Source organism: Molothrus ater, chromosome 8 (assembly GCF_012460135.2).
Source record: "Molothrus ater isolate BHLD 08-10-18 breed brown headed cowbird chromosome 8, BPBGC_Mater_1.1, whole genome shotgun sequence".
NCBI lineage: Eukaryota > Metazoa > Chordata > Aves > Passeriformes > Icteridae > Molothrus > Molothrus ater.
Window position 1 is genome coordinate 20,245,787 of NC_050485.2, and position 13,985 is coordinate 20,259,771.

Sequence of the window (13,985 nt, forward strand, 5' to 3'; positions counted from 1 at the left end):
GGCCTGGAGCCAGTCCATGATTCAAAATAAGACAGAGACTCAACTGTCAGCAAAGGCTTTTTGGTAAGCTGTTGTCACCTGGACAAAGTCCTTACTAAGCCCAATCTACTGCTAAACGTTAATGCCAAAGTTGATCTGAATCAGATCAGCATGCTCTGACCTGCTGTTCATGCTTCTTTCAGGTTTACAGCTCTGTCTGTCTTGGTACTTTCTCATGTGCTAAAATAATGTCTTCAAAAACGAACATTTTGCATATATATATATATATATATATATTATATACACATACATACATACATAGCTAAAAGATAATAATATCCATCCACAGATTTTTTTGTCTGATTCTTTTTTTGGTCCTCTGAGGAAACATATAATAGCAGATGTCTTCCAGGCCTAATACCATTTTTTATCATCCACTAAACTGAGTGGATGGATAAAACTCCTTTTATCCGATATGACTAGAGGAAGATCCTTTTCAGCGAAAGCAAACAATTAGCAGCCCTGAGTTATTATTTCCTATCATTGTGCAATTGAAGAGGCTCTGGACATTTCAGCGTGAAGGATTAAAGTGACCTGCTTTACAAACATCGCGTATCCGCCTTCCCCTGGCCCGCCCCCGCGGCAGCACTGGCGGCGGGCACGAGCGCGCAGCCCCACGCGTGTCCCGGACCGCGGGGCCGGGGCGGCTCCGGCCGTGCCCCGGCTGCCCCGGGCCGGGCCTGCGGGACGGGACGAGCCCGCCGGGCCGGCGCTGCCCGCGCATCCCGCGCTGCGCTCCCGCGGGCCCGGGGACCGCGCTGCGCCCCGAGTCAAAGTACACAGCGGCCCGGTCGATAGCCTATTAGGCTAGAAACAGTTCTGCATATCAAAGGCCGACGAACCTAATGACTAAAAATATAAGTACCTGACCCGGAGGATTAATCACACACTGTCAAGCTGAAATTGGTGCAATTCTTCCAATCATTAACGTTTTGCTTACAAAAATGTGCTTTTCTGTTTGTTTTTCTGCTAAATGATAACCATTTTCAAGTTGAATCGGCTGATAAAAAAGTCGAAAACAAGACGGGAGTTGTGCTGGAAAGGTCATACGTGCCAGTTCGGCATGGAATAGCCAACGGGCAAACAAACAGGACAGAGCGGGGTGGCACGGAAGGGGCTCGAAGGTTTTCCCGAACGGTGTAAAGTGCTTTGGCTGTTTTTCTCCTGCCAAAGAGAAGAGACTGCCCGTGGAGAGACACTCGTCCGCCCAACCGTGGTCATCCCCACGTCGGTCTCCTCCGCGTGGAAACGAGCTGGGGAAATTAGGGACAGCGGCGGGGGGATTACTTCTGAGCGGCAGCTCGGCCGGCCCCGCCGGTGTGTTTTACCTCCCTAAGCCCCCTCCCCGGGTGGGCGGGTGAGCAAGGACATATCGACTGCCCAGCCCGGGTTACAGCGCTGTTTGTCACTTGTCGCGACACCCTGGAAATCCACATCCCTGGCCAGGCAGCTGCAGACGGCGCATCTGCGCTCCGCACCTGCAGGGAGCCGCCAAATCCCCGCCACGGCGGGGAAAGCGCCTCGGTTGGAGAGCTCGGCTTCCCGGGACCCCATTTCATCTCCCGGGACGCGACCCCGCGCAGTTCCTCGGGCAAAGCCCCCGCCCTGCCCATCGTACCGGGCCCGGCTGGCTCCCGGCTTGTCCCGGCCGGGAACGCCGGCATCAGCCCCGTGGAAATGCGGCTTGCCCGGCGCCCACTCCCACGCGCCGCCGGCTGCCCACCCGTCACGGCCGCCCTGTTCCGGGCGTGTTCCCATCCCCATGCGAAAGCCCAGCCATAACACGAAGTCGCGTTGAAGAAGTGACGCCAGTTTCGTGTACCCAAATATTGGTCGGGACAGATCAACAGATAAAGAAAAACATACGCGGACGGCATCTTCCCTCCCGAGCGCTCCCTGCTCTGCTCCGGCCCTCACAACCTCACCACCCTCCCCCCTCAGCTCCCGGGACTCACGGTGGGCTGTCCCGGTCCCCGTCGGGACCCGCGTTGGGGCCCGGGACGGGAACCGGAGCGAGGGGAAGCCGAGGGATGGAGAAGGGATCTCCTCCTCAGCGCAGCCCCGCCGTGAGCTGCCTGCGCCCTCAGCGATTCCTCTCGCGGCGCTCACCGTGCTGGGGCTCGATCCCGGCGCTAAGGCGGAGAGGAGCCCCAGGGACGGCCCGGAGCGGCCCGGAGCGGCCCGGAGCTCCCTCCCTTTGTCACGGGCGGTGTTAAAGCAGGGCCCGGTGCCCGCGCCCCCGGGGCCGCTGTGCGAGCGGAGCGCTCGGCCCGGCCGCGGCCGCGACCGGAGCAGCTCAGGGCCAGAGCCTGTGCCCGGTGTGCACGGGCGGGGGACACAGAACCTCCCGATCACCTCGTCTTTTCGGGCCCCGTTCATGAGCGCGATTTTCGGACAAATCAAAGTTAAAGCCACTTATTTAGAAAATTCAGCTTATGTTTCTGAAAGAATTAACTCACTTAGAAGCAACAGCTTGTCCGGTCTAAGGGCCATCCTCCCTTGCCAGTCACAACAGTCACTTGTTGCTATCTAAAAGCATTTCTTGGCACTAAAAGCCTCTGTGACACTTGTCCGGGTGTAAATCCCCATCCCCTGGGTGCTCACTGTGTCACCTGGAGGGGCTGAACACCCACGCGGGTGCCCACCCAGGATGCCCGCTCCCGGGAGCAATTCTCATAGCCCGGGTTCCGTGCTCCTTCCCCGAGTCATTTCGGAGAAAGGCCGATGAATAACCACTGTTGACTCAGGTGGGTCAGCGTCTGCCCGGCTGGGGTCGATGCCCGGGCCCCGAGCAAACCTTGCCAGCCCTGCTCCTCCTCCAGCCCGCACCCCTCTGCGGCCCCCCAAGGTCAGGGCGACTCAGGGATAAACACCCACGCTTCCAGCCTGGGCTTGCCAGCCAGATTTTCCTCCTCCTGCCACAGAGCCCATTCCCGTGTGGGCACAGCCACGGGCAAAACCGAAACGTGGGGTGGGAGGCTGAAACACAGCAAAAAAACACAGCAGAGAGCCCACACGAGACTCCTGCAACTGAGGGTGCCCAGAAAGCTGCGGGGTGACTGATGGCTGGCACAGTACTGAGGGAAAAGGCGCTTACAACACACCTGGCAGAGGAGAGGTCTGGGTTTTCTCCTGCCAGTAACTGGACAGCCAGAGTGGCGAGTGTTGCAGAGTTTAGGTTTATTTCACAGATATGTCCATCAAAAATTAAATACCAGGTTTTGCCTTTTTTTTTAAACACTGAACAAGTATGTACAAAATATGAACAATGTGAGGTATAAAACCACAAGACTTTTAAAGAAAACTAGTATGTACAGAAGCAGATACGTGTACGATAGGCATTATCTTCCCACGGCTGTGTGCTTCACTTATGCCCTGCAGCTGATGCAAGCTTCTGTCCTGCAGCAGAGCCCTATCACTCCCTGCATTTTCTTCTCAAATATGAAATCCATAAAAAACAGTGCTAGAGATTTTGAAGGAGAAAAATATTTTTTTTTCTGCAAATGGAACCATTTGCAGAAATGGTGAGATAAAATTCTCGAAAATCTGAGAAGGCACATTTCATCTCACACATGAAAAAGGAATCTGTCTGACAACTCTACCTGACGAAGGAAGGATGTCTCAGTAGAGAGCACATAAAAGGGTGTGAGTATAAGGCACTTCTCGGGATGGTCAAATCCCTCCCTCTTTCACAGAACATGTTTCTCTGCTTACAAAGGGCGTTTAAATTAATCTATTGAAAGTACGTTTGTTTACACATATAAAGGGCTTAGTCTCCTGCAATCCATACTCACTTCCACACTAGTTAGAGTTTTGCCTGATCACCGACAGCAGCTGATTCAGACCCTCTCCACCACCATGAGTAAGGACAGGGTGCAGGATAATATTCCAGTCAGAACATTGATAATTGTACAAACTTATCTTACAAATAATTAAATACAAACCATGGTCCTTTAACCAAATTAGAGATGCCAAACCTGAACTGTTTGCAGAAAATACATCTTTCTTTCTCTGCTTGTAATAAGATTAGTCTATTTGGTGATGCTTTTTGCTTTCAATGTAACGGTGAAAGTTTTCTCCTGTAGCACAATATTCTTTCAAACCAGCCCCTGGTAAAGTGCAAGCCGAGTTAGGTCCGCTCTCTGCATGGGACTGTTAGTGGGTAGCAGTGTAATAGCCTTTATCGCCTTCAATGTCCACTTCTTGATCAGAGTCATCAGAGACATCTGACTCCAGGTCCTCCTGTGAGGCTGGTGAGGGGGTGTACTGTGAGCCATCCAGAGAGACCTCCTTACCCTTCTGTTCAGGGCTCTGGCAGCTCTCCGGCCTTTGGTCACTGTGACTGTCAGCACCTTCTACTTCTTCTTTTTTGGTGGCCTGGGGGTTCTCCTGCAATGAAAGAATCCTGCTTGGTACAGAACTAGAGGCCACAGAGACAGGAGGCCAGGGAATTCCAGCTGTGCTCTGTGGGAAAACCACCTTGCAGAAAAAGGCAGGTGTCCTGCTGCCTGCCTATAAACCTGCCCAAGTGGGACCGGGCCGGGCAAGGGCTCTGATCCCACTCCCTCACAGCCACAGGGGCTGCTGCCGTGAAGTGAATAGGGCTCCCTGGCGATGGTTATCGCAGCCACTTCAAAAGAGTCAGGAGCTGCTGGAGCCCAGGAACCTCTGAACTTTTGTCTTTAGCAAAGCAAATGTTTATTATGAGTCTACAAACACCGACACACAGCTTCCTCCTGCCCTGATCTTTCTTTAATTACACCCGACAGCAAGAGGAGGGAGGTTGAATCCATCAGTGGTCCAAAAGCAAATGGAAAAAAACTACCAATTAAGCTAAAACTCAACATTAAAACACTCACCACTAAAACCAAATCAAACCCCTGTTTGTGAAGGCAAGAGTAGCCCTATGTTGGCTCCTGTCTGGAGAGCCCAGTCCCCTAAGGGGGCATGAAATGCTACGTGAAAGAAAAAGCAGGCAGAGACACGTACCCATGATATAACCCTGCGGGCTTGGAGAAATGGATGTGACTGAATGAAAAGGAGGAAATGACTTAAAATGGCTGAGATCCCAAGCAAGCTCTCTGGACACTGTGGCATGGGCTGGGCCCTAGGCGGCCTCTTGCCAGAATAATAGGACTTTATTAAAAAATCAACTGAAGATTGAGTTAAACTCAGGCGAAGGTCACAGAACAGATTCATCTAGAGCACCGTACCGTGATTAGTTTACTTTTCTTTTTACTTTTATATTAAAGGCAAATTTGCCAGTAAACTGTGTGCATCCATGTCACACTTGCTGAAACCAGACTCAGATCAAGATGTTGGAATTTTTCAAAAATATTTGAGCCAAGGGACCTCAGTTTTGCTGAGTTCCTATGTTTCATAAAAACCCCTAAATAATTACCTGCTTGAGCATGATTTCTAAGGGAAGGGAAACGGCTTTAACTTCTTAGGCTCATGCATTGTAACTGCTTGTGAAAGGAGGGTAAAAACTACTCAATTTTCCATGTGGCTCGTCAAAACAAACAAGGTGCTTGTACCTGCTTTCTCCTGATGTTAGCAAAATACATCGACTTGTGTTTATCAAAAGAGGGCATTTAAAACACCAGTTAATATTCTCCAAAAATATTGCCTAGGTAATTTACTGACAATTACTTATCTTCTCCACGTTAATTGGCTAAACAACATATGGGTTTACAAAACAATTACTGTGGAGTTTTAATAGGTGGTGTGTGAAAGACGGGCATAATTGATATAGGAACTGCATTAGAAGCTTTTAACGTTAGTGCTGCCTGAATGAGCCCTCATGGATTCCAGCATGACTATTTGTCTTTTTAATCAAGGTGAAGAGGTTAAACAGCCTTTCAGATGACTTCTGCATACAACCTGGAATAGGCGAGCACGATGTAAGATAAGACAATTAAAATACTTATTTCTATAGAAACAGAAACATCTACGTACCTGCTTTAGACGCCGCCATTTGGCTCTGCGATTCTGAAACCAGGTTTTGACCTGAGCAACGACAATGAGAAAAGGTGCAGGGTAGTCTTGGAGCCAGTTAGCACCTAGAGCCTTTCCCAGGCCACAAGCAAAAAGCAAGAACCTGCCAAAAACCCCTTCCCCGCCGACCCTGAGCCGGCCAGGTCCCCGGGAGCGATGCAGCGACAGCAGCTGCGCGGCGGGGCCTGGAGCGAAGGGGAAGGGGGTGCGGTTCCCCGGGGCGGGGGCACGGCCTCACCTGCCTCTCGCTGAGCTGCAGCATCTTGGCCAGACGCTTCCTCTCCGGCGGAGAGAGGTATTTCTGCGTCTCGAACTTCTTCTCCAACTCGATGGTCTGGTCGTTGGAGAAGCGGACCTGCCCCCCCTTCCTCTTGTGCAGCGGCCGCTGGATGAAGGGGCTCCAGAGCAGCGGCTTCCCTACAAAGAGAGGCACAGCGCCGAGGGTCACCGGCCGGCCGCGGACACGCGGGACTGGGGAGCCCCTGCCCAGCCCCGGCCCAGGCCTGGGAGCGCGCCGGGTCCAGGGCTCCCTGATTTCCTTCGCCTGATTTTATTTCTCTCAGTTCCTACTCTGATCTTTCCCCTCTCTGATTTTTTCCCCTCCGCCAAACGGAGAGACCAGTTAAAGTCACTTTACGGGCTTTGGCAACATTTCCGTCAATGTGTTTCCTGTTGGTCTATCTCGCAAAGAAAGAGACCCAAAAAAAAAAAAAAGACCTTTGCTTCCTTCTGCTCTTTCACTGCGATGCCCTAAAGAAACCGTCTCCCTTTCTCTGAGCCAGTGCCCGGGTCCCTGTGGAGAGCGGGGACATCGCGGGGCTGGGCAGGGGTGATGCGCCAGCAGGAGGCCACTGGGTTTCTAGGAAGGAGAGCCCGCATGTCCCCCACTCTCGGCTGGGGCTTTGCCCGCCAGAGGCCGCGGGGTGCCCGACAGGCTCACCCGGGGCCGGGTGAGGGGCGAGGCGGAGCAGGCAGCGACACGCCGGGGAACCGGCCCCGCTGCGGAGCCGCAGCCGCGTCCCGGGGCAGGAGGCTCCGGCCAGTGCTACTGAGTCACGCTGTTTATCTTTCTGCCTGCACCCTTTGCAATTTGCTGTATTGTTTTTCGAGATTTTGCTTGCGTCAGGCTTTAGTAATTCTTGTGCAAAACAGACTCAAAAAATAGGAAGCAACTGGTTATTTTAGCTGTCATAAAGTCACATCCCACACAGAGGAAATGAACAATATCAGAAAAACGGATCCCGGCTATCAGAAGTCGAGTGTTTCCTGAATTTGTCTGTATTGAGGATGTCGATAAAGTAATCAGCAATGTGCACGACTCCCGGGGAAGAGCCTGCTTCAGGCGGCCAGGAAAACACTTAACAGCTTCTGAAACCAGATTTACTCCTATCGAGAGCTCAAGGTTTCCTGTATGAACGGAAAGGGTCAGCCTCTTTCACTGCACAAATGTGGTGAGTCAGGTCCAGTTTTGCAATCACTAAGAACAAGTGCTGCAGCCCGGGCACGGGGTTCAGCCCCCGCAGAGGGGTCGCTTCCCAGCCAAAGGCGTGAAGTAACCACCGGGACCCCCGGCCCGGCCCGAGCCGACCCGCAGAGGAACCTCGGGGGCCCCTGCGAGTGGAGCCGGCCTCCTGACTGTTTTTCAAGTCATCCGCAGGAAAGACTGAGATCTGCCATGCGATCTCCAAGCACAATTAAAACTCCCCACCAAAACCACACGCGACATTACTAAGGACACTCTCAGAGTCACTTGGTTTGAAGGAAAACAAATCTGAGTCACGGCGGCCGCGCACTGTGGTCTCGCTGACAGACCCGGAGCACGGCACGTCTCTAATTTACTGTAAATCAGACGGGGGCCGGAGGGAGCCGGGGGAACACAGAGAAGCGGCGAGGCGGGCGGGAAAGGGGACCGCTTTCCGGCACTTCCCATTTACCCCTGCCCCGACGGCGGGATGGGGACGGGACGATATCTGCGCCGGAGCCGGGGAGAGCGGAGGGGGGCACATGGGCTTACCCAGAGGGTCCTGCCGGATCAGGGCGTGCGCGTAGTCGCCGACGGCGCGGGGAAAGGAGTAGAGGGGCCCGGCGTAGGCGCCGGTGCCATAGGTGGCGGCGAGGTGGTGGGAGAAGGCCGGGTGGACGGGGGTCGGCTCGTAGATGGGGGTCCGGTACGGGGACACCAGGCTGGTGAAGGAGGAGTTGGGCGACGGCAGCGTCGGCGGCGGCGGGGCGGGCAGGGAGTGGGGGGCCGGGGCGGCGGCGGGGCCGCGGCCCAGGATGTCCTCGATGTAGAAGGGCGTGGGGTGCGCGGGCTGGAGCAGCGGCGTGGGCGCGTACAGCGGGACGCCGACGCCCAGGGCCGCCGGCGCCGCGCCCGGAGGCTGGTACTGCATGGCGCGGTCGCCGCCCGCGCACCCCTGCGCCCCCGGCCGCCCCTGCGGAAAGCCGGCCCCGACCGCGGCGGCTGGGTGCTGGCACCGCCGCCGCGGGTTTCTCTGGGCTCGGGTTACCCTTCGATAGGTTTCTATTGGCGCGGGGCGGAGCCCGCGTGGTCTCTGTCCCCTTCCTGCCACGGCGCCGTCTGGCCAATGAGCCCGGCCAGGGAAGGGGGAAACCACCCCCCGCCGGCAAACACTCCCCCGCCTCCTGGAGCGAACTCCCCGCGGCGCCAATCAACCACCGCCGGGGGGACCCGGGCCAGCGGGGCGCGATCTGTCGCCCGCCGGGCCCCGACGGCGCAGAGGCCCCGGCGCCTCCCGCAGTGGTTCTCGCTCCTCTGCCGGCGCAGGGCACAGCGTCAGCGGTGCTCGGGCTTCCCCGTGGGGCTGCGCGCTGACCCCTGCAGCGTGGCCCTGGCGCGGACCGAGGCAGGAGGCACGAAGCGGACGGGCACCCCCCGCCCGGCCCGGGGACCTCTCTCTTGGAAAAGTCCGCGCTGGCGCTGCGCCTGACTGCGTGCACCGGGAACGACTGGGGGGAGTGCGTGGGCGGCGGGCAGCACAGGCTCCGGCCCCGTGCCCGGGACAGGGCCGAGAGCCCAGCATGGCGAAGCAGGAAGTGGCGCCGCGCTGCTCGCTGGCTCCGACGGCCGCACCGGGCGGCAGACTGGGGGGCGATGGGGCCGCCGGGCGCCGCGCGGGGCTGGGGACCCAGTGCCCGACAGCCCGGGCTGGGAAAGCGGCATGACGGCCCGAGCAGCGCCACCTGGGCTCCATCGATTCGATTTTTAGGATCCCGCCGGGTGATTCCCCCTGCCCCGCCGCCCCCAGCGGGAGACGCGCGCTCCGTCCGGGCGTCGCCGACTCCGCTCCGCAGGGCCGCCCCTCGCCAGCACCGCTGCCGGCCGGACTTGGGCGAGGGGCGGTGGGAGGTGTGAGCAAGGGGCAGCGACCCCCGCTCTGCCCGCGCCCCTCAAGCGCCCGGGGCCTGGCCCCGACGGCAGCGGCTGGCGAGGCCGCTCCTTCTCCTCTCTCTCCGTGCGAGAGGAGGCGACAGGTGCAGCCTGCGTGTCCGCGGACCCCGCCGTGTCCCGTCTCCTCACGCCCCCGTGCTGACAGCGAGCACGGAAAGCTGTTAAGGAATAGCAGGTGCTGGTATAACTCTGCTTTTTTTTTTTTTTTTTTTTTCTTTAAAAAGGAAAAAAAAGAAAAAAAAAAAAGGTCTGCAGTTCAAACCCACGAAGATCGTAATAACAGGCTCAGAGCAAGACGAAAGGGTGTTGGTGAAATGAAAAACAAAAAAATATATTTTTTTAATAATGCAGAGAGGTTAGGTTTTCTTTTTCTTTACATTGTTAACAAATGCCAAAACTCACCTTTAAAGCGTGGTCTTGTGTCTTGTAAATATCAGGTACACGTAGAGCGAGCTGACAGTTTTGATTATTTTTTGTCTGTGTTCAGTCTCCCAGGCATTGCTCTTTCCAAGGGGTTTAGTTCATGTTTTCATCTGGAAGTGTTGGATTTGCAGCTTGATTTACTTAATAAATGTACAGTAAACCGATGACCCGTTGCCCTCTGGAATAACGACGTGCATGATATGAGGCAGCAGAATGGAGGGCCCCCACAATATTTTACAAGCTGTCGATTCAAAATCTTGAGAACAAGTTTATGTGAAAAGAAAAAAAAATGTTTTGCTGTATTATTGGAAAACAAATAAATAGAGGAAGAGATTATTCTTTTCTGACTTTTATACAAGCAATAGGCCTTGTTAAAAGGAAGTTTTAATGACACAGTTATTACATTCCACTACCACTGCATAATCCCTAACAAGAAAAATGAAGCACTTAATTTTGCAGTTCTACAGAACCGCCCCTTTCAAATTCAATTGTTAGACCTCAGCCTTCCTCTTTCCACGGGTTGGAGACTATTAAATCCGCATTCATGAAATGTCACATTTATTGAACTACATAATTTTTTAATATCACTAGTGCAGGTTTTATAGTTGATTTTATTGTTTTTATGGCCATTCAGGGCTCTAAAACCCGGATTTTTTCAATGTTGTCCTTATAATTTTTTCACACAGTCAGAACTAATAAAATAGAACAGTTGTGACTTTTTAATGCAAGAGGTCTCGGAGTTTCAATATTTTCACTCTGCTGGATACTAAAACCAATAAAAATACATGAGATTTTAATTATTTTCTGGATTAAATAAAACCTTTTCCTTTTCGCTTGGAACATACATTTGGTTTGTAGTTTCTGTCGTGAGGGAGACAATGCAACATCAGACAAAATACTTTATTACCAATATTGTTGCAATGAATACAGTTTTGACCGGATTTTACAATCTAACTGGCATTTAAAGAAAGGTGTTGTAGATCGGGGCAACCAAGACAGTGCTTGAGTATTTCTATTATTTCTTCTCCAGGTTCCCTCTGGAAAGCTCCCCAATTTATCTGGAAAATCCTGGGGGGGGGGGGGGAAGTGGGGGGATGGAGAGAGAAGCCTTGGGAGAGAGAGAAACTATACGCCTTTCTCGATTGAAAGAGGAATGCTTTCACATTAATTTTGTTGGTATGCACTTGAAACACCACCAAGTTTTCCTGCTAATCTGGGGATTTCTGGAGGGCGGCGGGGCGGGATGCGTGCATCCCCGCACTAGCACGGTCTCAGCCCGGAGGAATCGGCTGGAGAACTCATTATTTTGTGTAATAACTTCGGGGCCCTGTCTTCCCCTTAACTTTCCGTGAAATCACCCGCCTTCGAGGAGTCCTGAGCTCAAGGAAAAAAAAAAAATAAAAATCAAGGCCCGCACTTGCTGCAGGAGGCGCCGCTGTCAGCCCCGACGGTGGAGCCGGGCGGGACCGGGGCTGCGCCGCTGCCGCCCGGGCGCGCTCCTCGCGGGGCGATGCAAGGAGCGGCTGCGGCCGGAGGCAGCCGGCCACAATGTGCCGCTCCTGTGTCCCCTCAGGCCGGGGGCTGGCGGGGAGGGCTCGGACGGGCTCCCCGGAGTGCCGGCTGCCACCGGTCCCACGAGTGATGCTGCCGCGCTGGCCTCGCAGGACGGTGCGCCCGGGACTGCGCTGCAAGCCCGGCCCAGCCTCGTCCATGGGCTGCTTTGAGCCGGTTTCCGTCCCCTTCCAGCCCTTGTCCTGCGTGGAGCCCCGGGCAGCTTTCCCCAGGGCCAGCGCTCCACAGGTGCCGCGATGGGGGAAGCCTTTGCCGGAGGAAGCGGCACCCGCGGGCTCCGCTGGGGCTCTGGAGCCTCCCGCCGGCCGCCGCCGCCCCGGTGCTGCGGGGAGCCGGCAGCCTGGCCCGGCAGGGCCCGGTCCCGCTCGGCGGCCCGGCTGCGGGTGGTCGGATCGCCCTCGGCCCCAGCCCCGGCGGGGCCGCAGCACCGCTGTAATTTAGCGTTTATGTGTCACCGCGTTCGTGCGCGGCTTTTACGGGGCGGCGGTAACGCGAAACGCCTGGACGGCGGCACCGCGGGCGCGCACGGCGGGGGCGGGCGCTGGGCTGCGCTGGGCTGTCCTCCGGCCGCTGCCTTAAACTAAAATAAGAATAATTTAAAAAATCAAAACCACGATCCCCCCCAGTGTCAGAAAAATCAGGAAATGAAAGCTTCCAAAACCAGCGACACACGCCGGGCGGTATTTCCACCGCACCCATGATTATCTGTGATAAACGCCCCGATAAACAGAATATTCCTGATTCCTGGGGTGGTTATATCGGGCAATACATAAAACGGTCAGCAATTTACGGGTGAGTGTGTCTGGAATCACAGAACACTTTCCTTTGCCTCACGGATTGTTGTCACTAACACGTACCTAGCCGGTTTTTGCTCTCCAAACTGGGATTTTCACCCACAATCACACCCTCTGTGACACTACAGGCTTCAGCAGAGTTACACCAGAGAAAGATCATTCCTAGCTGCAATAACTGCGTTTGGCTGTACGGAATTAGTGAGCAAATCAGCAAAACTTCATCTTTTTAACAGCTAGAGCAGGCGACCGGCAGCATCATTCCCTAATGCTACAGGGCACTTTCCAAGAGGATCCAGCCCACAGCCATTCCACCCCTTCCCATTACTGAAAATATTTCAAGACTTCCAAGAGAGGTGAGGCCACAGCCTTGAACACCTTCCAAGGAGGAAATAGGAGGGAGTTCACCTCTCTGATTTTCCTAGCATCATGGAAGCCAGACTGCTCCAGACAGAGGCACTGCACATTGCAGGGTGATGTCAGTAGGTGCTGCCTTCTTCCAGATAACTCATCTGTTAGATATTCACTTCTTACAACTTCCTCCTCACCATCATGATTTGATTTAATAAATGAGTTACAACTGTAATAAACATTAAGGCAAGTTAGTCTTAAAGGCATTCATTATATATAGCAGAACAAGACAAATCTTGGTCTAAAAAGGAGTGGACGACATATAAACTATTTTTCTAGGCAGAGCTAGCAGGAGCTTATCAGTTTTTATTCTACATCACTATGATTTCGCCAAATTTAAATCATCCAAATGAAAAAAATTCTGTTCTGAGGGAATCTCCATCGTGCCGAGTACATTTAAGGTTTCAGCAAAATCAGTTCAGCTGTTTCTGGGCATTGGGTTAAAGGAAAGCAGATTTTTTTTTTCCCTGGCATTTAGACATCTTTGCTTTGCCTTGACAACCTGCAGAGCCCCATCACAGGGAAAACTTCCAGAGATGAAAGCAACTGGCAAAAAGTCGGCCAGGGGTTGTCTCTTTAGTTCCTCCTTTGCTCTTTTACTTGGGATTGTAGTTTAGAATTGGGCAAAATAAAGACTCCAAATCTCTGCAGAGAGACATAGGCACCTCAGGAATGTTTAAGCAATTCATTAATGTTAAATGAATATTTGTGGGTATGAGAGATGTGCTGCCACCAGCAAGGGCGTTTTTCACCTATGCTGTCACAGGCTCAGATGGAAAAAAAAAAAAAAAGAAAAGAAAAGCAAGCTACAGAAAAGCTTTAATGGTGCTTTTGAGTCTTGTCAAGGATTTCCAAGGCAGCACATGCCAGACCCTCAGGGGAACATATTGTTAAGGTGCTTCCATTTCCTGTAGCCCCCAATATCATTAATATCTCTTCTGGGATACCTTGACTTGCAAACTGGAATATGCAACATTTATAGCTCTGTGGTAAAAGGAAGGAACACATGGCCCCACATTATAAACATAGTTAATAACACTTTCTTTCTGGACTGGGCTGTCTTAGTGATTATTGTGACACAGTATCTCTAAACCAGTTTAATTCAGCTGAAATGTGATACAATTCACCAGGGTTTTTTTCTGAATTGCAAAGAGGCATCCTATTAAACTACATAAATTGCAATACTTTTAGAAATGCACTTTTCTAGCCCTTCCTTGGTCTGAAAACTTTCTTATCTGACCATTATGAGAATGTGGTGAACAATGCTATGAAAAACAAAGCAATATATTGTTCCTGATAGGCTCATATTTCCTATATATCTGCCACCAAAAACATGAGCT

The 13,985-nt window shown here is 53.3% G+C and overlaps 1 protein-coding gene across 1 annotated transcript; it reads right to left on the minus strand.

Annotated features, from left to right (window-relative positions):
• Positions 1–3,199: 3,199 nt before the first annotated feature.
• HHEX (hematopoietically expressed homeobox) lies at positions 3,200–8,429 on the minus strand. The gene is made up of 4 exons (XM_036385338.2): positions 8,051–8,429; positions 6,275–6,453; positions 5,998–6,048; positions 3,200–4,428 (listed from the first exon to the last, which is right to left on the minus strand). Exons 1-4 carry the CDS (start codon positions 8,427–8,429, stop codon positions 4,195–4,197), a joined length of 843 nt encoding a protein of 280 aa, XP_036241231.1. The 3' UTR covers positions 3,200–4,194.
• Between the last annotated feature and the right edge of the window lie 5,556 nt (positions 8,430–13,985).

Bases quoted from the DNA above. Each gene is read 5' to 3' on its own strand.
- HHEX (XM_036385338.2), bottom strand. From the start codon at position 8,429: ATGCAGTACCAGCCTCCGGGCGCGGCGCCGGCGGCCCTGGGCGTCGGC. The intron at 6,454-8,050 runs GTAAGCCCATGT...CTCTCTTTGTAG, and splicing joins GATCCGGCAGGACCCTCTGG to GGAAGCCGCTGCTCTGGAGC. The intron at 4,429-5,997 runs GTACGTAGATGT...CTTTCATTGCAG, and splicing joins AATGGCGGCGTCTAAAGCAG to GAGAACCCCCAGGCCACCAA.